Source organism: Chinchilla lanigera, unplaced genomic scaffold (assembly GCF_000276665.1).
Source record: "Chinchilla lanigera isolate Chin_1 unplaced genomic scaffold, ChiLan1.0 scaffold00048, whole genome shotgun sequence".
NCBI lineage: Eukaryota > Metazoa > Chordata > Mammalia > Rodentia > Chinchillidae > Chinchilla > Chinchilla lanigera.
In genome coordinates, this window is record NW_004955449.1 from 4,877,314 (window position 1) to 4,886,023 (window position 8,710).

General features: G+C 40.5%; 1 protein-coding gene across 4 annotated transcripts; it reads right to left on the minus strand.

Annotated features, from left to right (window-relative positions):
* Window positions 1-207: 207 nt before the first annotated feature.
* Phospho2 (phosphatase, orphan 2) lies at window positions 208-8,614 on the minus strand. Of its 4 annotated transcripts, none has more exons than XM_013518730.1 (4): window positions 8,473-8,614; window positions 7,926-7,956; window positions 4,764-4,876; window positions 208-966 (listed from the first exon to the last, which is right to left on the minus strand). In XM_013518730.1, the coding sequence occupies exon 4, from the start codon at window positions 944-946 to the stop codon at window positions 221-223; it is 726 nt and encodes a 241-aa protein (XP_013374184.1). In that variant the 5' UTR covers window positions 947-966; window positions 4,764-4,876; window positions 7,926-7,956; window positions 8,473-8,614; the 3' UTR covers window positions 208-220. The 4 variants fall into 4 exon arrangements, with proteins under 4 accessions (XP_013374184.1, XP_013374185.1, XP_005393307.1 ...); XM_013518731.1 differs by having other exon boundaries at window positions 4,764-4,880; XM_005393250.2 differs by lacking the exon at window positions 4,764-4,876.
* Between the last annotated feature and the right edge of the window lie 96 nt (window positions 8,615-8,710).

Below are 8,710 nucleotides of genomic sequence, written 5' to 3' on the forward strand. Positions count from 1 at the left end.
AATGCTGCCATGAGGGCTGCAGTTTGAATCATGAGTCGGAAACCAAGCACTGAGGTTGTCAGAACAACATGGCAGCCTTGAGATACCTCTGGGATTCTCTGAAGAGAGAGATAAAACCCTTCCTTGCTTTCTGTCTTTCTTTCTCTTTTTTTTCATTTGTGGTTTTAGTTTTATGCTGCTGAACCTAATCTTAACTGTTACACATTCAACTGTTAGCATATTACTCCTTTATTAGAAATTGTAAATAAGAAATTATTTCAACACCTGAAGACCAAGTGACAACAGAAGATTCCATGGGCTCAGGATTTTGAGACATTCTGGAAAGTGTTTTTTGTAAAGTATAGCCTTTCCGTGGCATGGCAACATCATTCTTCTTTAAAAAGGTAACTGGACAAACATCATTTCCACCATCGCCTATATAAACAATTCGCGTATAATTCACTCCCTGTTGTAGCTGTTTATCTACAAACTCTACCAAAACTACATTTTTACAAAGATTCTTTGGGCATCTCTTGCAAGAATGTGCATGATAATTTTCCACAGTGAGGTGGCCGTGGCTATTAAAAGCTGCAGGATTTGTAAACACTTTATCGAACATATCATGAAAATTGACAGCTTCTAAAATCCATTCTATGAAGACTGAATTTGAATCTGAAATAATGATGCAGTCAAATGTCTCCTTATTCTTTCTTATGAAGCTGAAAAGTTCCAGCATCCCTGGAGAGAAAGGTATTGACGTCATCGCTCTTCTCATTTCATCTTCTCTTACACCTTCATCTCCTAAGTATTTAAAGACTCTGCCCATGAATTCTGTCCAAAATCCTTTTTGATAAGATTCTTGTAGTTCAATAGGAAGCCTCTTGTCTGGAGCACACCGTACAATCCAGGTATCACTATTGTCATCTATGATTGTATTGTCAAAGTCAAACACCAACAAAATTTTCATGATTCCAGATTTGGGTTACCCTGAAAAAGAAAAAACATCCTTCCCTAAACATAGCGTTTACATATACGACCATTACACTCTTAGTTTTTTTTCTGGTACTGGGAATTGAACTCACAACCTCACGCTTGCCAGGCAGGCACTGTGCCATGGAGCTAAATCCCCAGCCCTGTTATACTCATTTAAAAACACAAGTATAAGTCTGCTAACACAAGTAATATAAGCAAGAGATCAAACACTAAGACCATCACTTAACCACTTTTTTCCTAAAAAGCAAAGTTCATATTTGAGTGTTTTATGTGAATGGAAAATAAAATATTTAAAAGAGAACACTCATTATTGTGTTCCTGTGGGGAGGATTCTCTGGGTACTCAGAATGAAACTACAGAGCTATCCAGAAAGAGAAGTGATGAAACAATCTCTTACAGTCAAATACATAAAGGTTATGAGTGAAAAAATGCATATTAATCATAGTTACTATCTCAAAGTTAATCACAGTCTCACTTATTAGTATATAATATTTGCAATAATCCTCATATTAAATATCACATTTAATCTGGATTCTCTGCATACTGACCAACACTCTGAACAAATTTCACGTAGAATATGAATTTTAAAATTAAAATAATTTTTTAGAAAAGTTATTTGACTTAAAAATCAATTTTAAATGCCGGTGTTATAACTAATTGATTTAATTCTGTACTTAAATTCTAAAAATTTACTTGAAAATAAAAGGTTAATTCAACTGTTCCAAACTAGAATAACTTTTGTTAACATTTTCACGTTTATTTATATCTTCTCTACATAGTTTAGCTTTGAGGTGCCAAATAATCTGAATGTGCTTTGAGTAACCACTGCTTATGATGTGACGGAGAAGTCCCTGCTTTCATTCAAAGATAACGAACAGGCATGGGGATATAACTCAGTGGCACAGGACTTGCCTCGCAAGCATGAGATCATGGGTTCAATTCCCAGCACCTCAAAAAAAAAAAAAAAAAAAGATAATGAAGGTCATTAATTACAGATCTCAAGAGAACAAGAAAAATTAAAGTGCTCAACAAATGGTATAAATGAAAATTATCATGTAAAAAGTGAGTAGTAATACAGGATACCCAGGAAAGGCTAGAATTTTTACATAAAAAAAAAAAAAAAGTTTAAAGCATCTGTCTTGGTTACTTTTTTTTGTTACTAAGACAAACTATCTAAAGCCCAGAATTAAGGAAGGAAAGGTTTATTTAGCTTACAGTGTGGAGGTTTCAGTCCATACCTGGCTGGCAGAGTGGCACATGGCAGAGGGCAAGTGTTCATGGCAGCGAAAGATAGCAAAGCAAGAGCAAAGGGGGGGGGATCAGCAAACTGAGAGCAAGCCTCCTTCCTTCCCTATATTGTATGTAAGTGGGCTACCCCCACTCTGGGGCCTGTAGCAGTCACACAATCTCCACGCCCTCCTCCTGCACAGGCTCAGGATGAATACAAAGTAAGCACCCTGGGTTCCCTGCTGAGTCACACAGTTAGCCTTCTAAACTTCTCACACTGACACAATGAACACCATCTCAGAGCAGGAAGGGCATGTTCTTTTCACCCCAGGAGGTAGAACTGCTGAGTCACTTAGCCAAACCTCTAGACTCACCAGTTTGACACAGTGTATCAACTATAACAATCCACCCCTTGTCAACCTGGCAACCAGACACATTTCTTTAAACCAGTTTTTAGATATAAAGACATTATATTACATTAGAACCACAACATTTCACCCCCCAAAGACTCATGCACATCCCTTTATGCAAAAGGCATTTAGTCCATCTGCAAGAGTTGCCAAAGTCCTAACAGTTTTGGCATTGCTGAAAAGTCCAAGTACCAAATTGCCTCCTAGATATAAGGCAAACTCTCAGTTGCAAGCCCCTCCCACAAATGAAAAGTTAAATATTTTTAACATTTAATGGCACAAAATAAGCACTTTTATTCTAAGAATTACAAACAGGGGAATACAAAGGCATGCGACCAAAGCAAGTCCAAAATCCAGCAGGGCTAACGTTATGTCCTGTAGTTTTAAGTGCAGCATCTGAAGCAAGCTGTAGCACATTGTGAGCTCTAATGGGCCTGCATGACTTCACCCCTATGGCACTTTTAGTGGTTATAGCTCCCACGGCTTCTCTCTTGGGCCCACTTCCCTCTCTCCTTGCAGCCTTCCTCAGGCAATTTACGTTTTTGGCTTTTTTAAACTTTTCAGGTCTCTACTGCACCTTTTGCTTTACTCTCACAGCTTTACACATTGTCCTCTCAGGGCACACTGCCTGGCATCCCAGGCCTTCTGAAATCGAGATGCAAGCCTTTTTTAACCTCAGAACTCTTGCATTCTGTATGCATCTAGTGCCACGTGGATAATGCGAAGGTCTGCTGCCACCTGGGGCAGTAGCCAAGCTTTCCCCTCTCTTGGCCATAGGGGTCAAATGTCTGGATCGCTGGGCACTCTGAATCCAATTCTAAGAAGCAAATTTTCTATGCTGTCGCCATTTTGGAACCTGGTGCAGCTGCTGCTGCCATTCTGGAACATGGTGCTCTCCAGCTTTCTTCTCAAAGGAAAATCTTTCATTTTTGCAGTTTTGAGGCTGCAAAGGGTGGAGACTAGCTGCTTGTGATGCCTCAGGCCATCTTTTTTATTTTCTTGTTCCTTCCCAGCAATGGAGATCTCAGCCTTAACTTTGGAGTCCACAGCTTTACTGGAGTTTCCTTTCTGTTGTAAACTCACAACATTTTAAATCATCCTGCTTGGCTCTTTGCTCTTGATTCTCAATATAAATCTGGCTAAAAGCCCCCAACAATAGCCATGCCTCTGCCCCAACTTTTCACTGCCTTAAAATTTTTTTTGCCAATTAGTCTACTGCCCTTAATCTCAGACTCAGGCAAAGTCTCTGGACACAAGCAAAATACAAACTTTCTGCCAAGCCATAACACACATCATCTGGAGTCCAATAACCAATGCAGTCCTTCTTTCCAGTAGAAACCTTCTGAACCTTCTTTACTGGCAGGATTTTTATCAGCCTTCTGGTCTTCTTAACTCTGACCAGACTCTCCCATACAGAACAGCCTAAGCCGTTCCAGCTCTCTTTTAGGCAACATCTCTGAACCTTTCCAAACACTTCCCACAAGCCATTTCCAAAGGCTCTTGAACCACATGGTCAGATACAGTCACAGCAATGACCCCACTCTTGGTACCAAATTCTGTCTTGGTTGCTTTTCTCTCATTACTGAGACAAAATACCCACTGCCCAAAATGAAGGAAGAAAAGGTTTATTTAGCTTATACTTTGTGGAGGTTTTAGTCCATACTTGGCTGGCTCCAAGGCAGAGTGGCACATGGCAGAAGGCAACAGTGGATGGTGGCAGAAGACAGCAAAGCAACCACAGCAAAAAGGAGGAGTGGCAGAGAAAAGCAAGCCTCTATTCCTCTCTTGTATTGAAAGCAGGCTACCCCCACGCGGGGTGTGTGTAGCACTCACATAATCTCCATGCCTCTTGCACAGGATCAGGATGAATATAATGCAAGCACCCTGACTCCCTGCTGAGTCACACAGTTAACCTTCTAAACTTCTCAAATTGACACAATGAACAGCATCCCAGAAGAGTAAGGGTGTGTCCTTTTCATCTCAAGATGCATAACTGCTGAATCACTTAGTCAAACCTCTAGACTCCCCAAGTTGACATAATGTATCAACTGTAATAGTATCACAAGTATTTTTGAGAAATGACTATATTTCAAGCTCTGGACTAAGAACTTCACAATTGTTATCACATTTTCATCTTTTAAAATTAGCACATACCGCTGCACTTGCTGCAGAACATGGTGGTGCACACCTGTAATCTCAGGACGTGGTAGGCTGAGGCAGGGGGATCACTGTGAGTTTGAGGGCAGCCTGAAGTACATAGTGAGACCCTGTCTCAAAAAACAAAACAAAACAAAACAAAAGGCTACAACAGCCTGCTCTCTCCTGTACAGCATGCTTATTTTCCTACTTTTATGGGGCCCAAATTGATTCTGCAGAGCCTGTTTCTTTTCCTATCGTTAATAAATATAACACTTTGTTACCATTTAAAAAAAACACAAAAAAATCAGTGCATTGTCGTTTTAAAAATGTATAAAATGAGGTTTAAAGTGGCTAAGTATTACAGCTGGAATTCTAGACTCAGGTTAGCTTGATTCTAAAGTGTATAAATACAACACTCCTGTCTCCCTAAGACTTAGAACATTAAAGTCTGTTCATTAATTTAAAAATAAAACATGAAGTATGATATTTTGGCAAAAGGGTATTTAATTACATAAGAATATTCATTAATGTCAAAGTACACACTAACCAGAACACCGTATATGTGATCTACTTTATATCCATTCTAAGGATTTACCAAGAAATCCTAAAAACTGAAGAACTCCATAAGATCAATTAAATATGGAAAACATGGCCTTTAACCACACGTTTCAGCTTATTACAAAAGATACCTAGTACAGAAGACAGGATCTTGGTGCACACAAGAGAAAGTATTTTGTGTCTCCCAATTTAGAATACCTGGAGAATAAATAATCTTAGAAAGGTAGCTCCGATTGTGTGAATTTAGATGATACGTAATATTTTGATACTTTGGATTCTCGTATTTCTTTCCTTACAGTACTGAAGATTGATCCCAAGACCTTTGTACTAAACTCCATCTCTAGCCCTTTATTTTTTTTTAGTTTTTATGTTTTTTTTCCGGTACCGGGAATCAAACTCATGACCTCGCACTTGCCAGGCAGGTGCTATGCCGCTGAGCTAAATCCCCAGCCCCTAGCCCTTTATTTTTAAATAGGGTCTTACTTAGTTCCTAAATTGTCCACACTGGACTCCAATTTGTAATCCTTCTGACTCAGCCTCCCAGAATGCTGGGATTACAGGTATTTGCCACTATACCCAGCTGGGCTTTCTAATTGTGCTGTGTTTTTTTTTTTTCTTACATCAGGAAAGTACTGATAGGCAATGGGAGAAAAAATTTTGATTACATGAATAACCTGAAATATAAATACAAAATAAGGAATGTTATATAAAAGTTTTTTTACAGTGGATAAAATCATAAGCATTTTGGTGACTAAGACTTCCAGGTTCCAGTTTTTCTTTTTACTTAATAATAGGGAAAGGCACATGACTGCAATTATAGCACCCTGGAAGGCTGAGGGGTTAGGATCACTAGTTTGAGCCCAGCCTGGGCAAATTAGTGAGACGCTATCTCAAATTTATTTATTTATTTATTGGTATGTGGAATTGAACTTAAGGACATTGTGCTTGCCAGGCAGGCCCTGTGCTGTTGAGCTATCTCCCCAGCCCATCCTATCTCAAATTTAAAAAGGGTTAAAAATGTAGATTAGAGCAAAGGCCCTCAGTTCAATGGCTGGTATCACCAAAACAAAAATAGCACAGTGAGATACCACATTTTACTGTTCATAAACATGTTGAGATTTAGTGATGCACTTGAAATAAAAATGTCTCCAAAATTTAAGGAAGTGCAAAAATTGTAGCTTTAAGAATGTTAATCTACTTTGAAATTTATTTGTTAAAATTCCAGAGTTAGATTTTGGGTTATTCTGAAACAGACTCTCACAATATAGTCAAGACTAGCCTTGAGCTCACTCTGTAGCCTAGGCCTGACTCCAAGTTGAAATCCTCATGCCTCAGCCTCCTGGAGGCTGGCATTACAGGCATGCACCATGTCATCTGCCTACAAAAATACTTCCTATTCTCTCCAAAGGCGCCAAGTACTGTCTATCTGTAGGTCTTCAGTGTTTCCACTGTATAACAACAGCCTGTATTTTCACAGTAATACAGAGAACTCCATGGACATCCAAGAACTGGGGAACTGGTTAAAGTATGCACCTGGAGTAAATGTATTATTTGTAACCACATAATGGAAACTGTGTTCAATCAGTAAAAGCTAAGGCAGTTCAAATTATACAAGGAAGTCACAAAATAGTGTTTATAGTGGAATCCCAGTTTTGTTTTACAAAATAAGTGTTTATGTGTACAGTAATTGGTTTAGTTGTAGCTTATGCTTCTGTGCTGACTTTTATTTTTAAAAATTTATGCAGAATAACAAACTATTTCATGTCAGTTTGCAAATACTACTGTTTTAAACTCACAACAACAAAAAACAGGAGAGAAAAAGAACACATAACTACTGTAGATTGACTTGTGTTCAGGTTGGAGAGGCAGCCTGCAATTTAAAGTCAAATGATATCGGGTCACGTCAAACTGGCAAATTACAGACACCAAAGCTTACAAGATTCCATACTTTTTGTAATTAATTAAAACTGCAGGCTGGGATTTGTGGCACACATCTTTAATCCCAGCACTGGGGAAGCTGAGGCAGGAGGATCGCTGTGAATTTGAGGCCAGCCTGAGCTATACAAGCAAGTTCAACGCCAGCGAGTTCAAGGTCAGCCTGCACTACATAGTGAGACCATGCCACAAAACAAAACAAAACACTGCAAGGAATTCTTGGTGGGAGAGAATTCTCCATAGTCCCTGCATATCTTACAAGCAATGTTACCAGTGTCCATTGGTCTCGACAGTCTCAAGGATGTGCAGTGAACAGCCTTAAAAGGGCAAGTTTGCTGTCCGGTCTAGTAAGAGGTTTGAGTCCCCTGGCTCACGGTCCGGTCCTGTAGCAACGCACTCCACATCCACATGACTCCCGGCTGGCTTTGCATCATCCTGCGAGAACTAATACCTGGAGAAACTGAGGCAAAATCGCTGCTATTCTGGCTACTGCTGCAATTCATGTCTGACCTCGGAGTCTTGGGTCTTGTAGAGAACTGTGGCAGGCTATTGTTGGACTGCCAAATCTGGTAAAATCTCTCTTCCTAGTTCTCTACACGTTTTAAATTACGCTTTCAAAAAGCCACATGTTGAATGTGCACAAAGTTCTAGCCTCAGATATCTTGCTGACCTTTCCATACTTACCAGCATTACTGTGGAACATCCGTTAGAAACCCTGCAGAAAAACAGCAAAATTATATGTTAGAACACTCAACAGATTTTTGTGTCATTAAGGATTTGACTGGTCCTCAAAACACATTAAATTCACTACACTTAATTTATATATTTAAAAAAATTTTTTTTTGTTTTGAGGCCGGGTCTTGCTATACAGTTCAGGCTGGCCTTGAACTCACTCTGTAGTTCAGGCTGGCCTCGAACTTGCAGCAATTCTCCTGCCTCAGCCTCCTGAGTGCTGGGATTACAGGTGCGTATCAGCACACCCGGCTCTAAAGTATCTCAAAGGACCTGACATGAATGTTTTGGGGACAACATCCAAGTTTTAACATAATTATTTTATTAAAAACTTAGATCATCAAGCCTTGATCATGCCTTGGAGATGAATAATTTAAAAAACAACTCTTACGTCCATTATTCCCTGGGTTTCTATATTTAAGAGCGGGCTCTGCCCTGGCTCCAAGCGCGAGGACGTCGCGGGCCGCACACACGGAGCCTAGGCCTGGCACTCACACACCTGCCGGGTCCAGCCCGAAGGTAGACGTCGGCGCCTAGTGGAGGGTCGGCCGCCCACCAGCAGATGCACAACAGCTGGCGATAGCAGCAGCAGGCCAGGCCGGGGCCCGGGGCTCCTCACTGACCCAGGCCTGCCTTTCGCAGTCAGCCGCGCCACTGGCGCCTGCCCAGCGGCGCTTGCACAGATACAGCCCGGGCCGCGTCACGGCGCCCGCCCACAAGCACCACCCACCCGGCCC

Coding starts and splice junctions, on each gene's coding strand:
- Phospho2 (XM_005393250.2), bottom strand. CDS start 946: ATGAAAATTTTGTTGGTGTTTGACTTTGACAATACAATCATAGATGAC.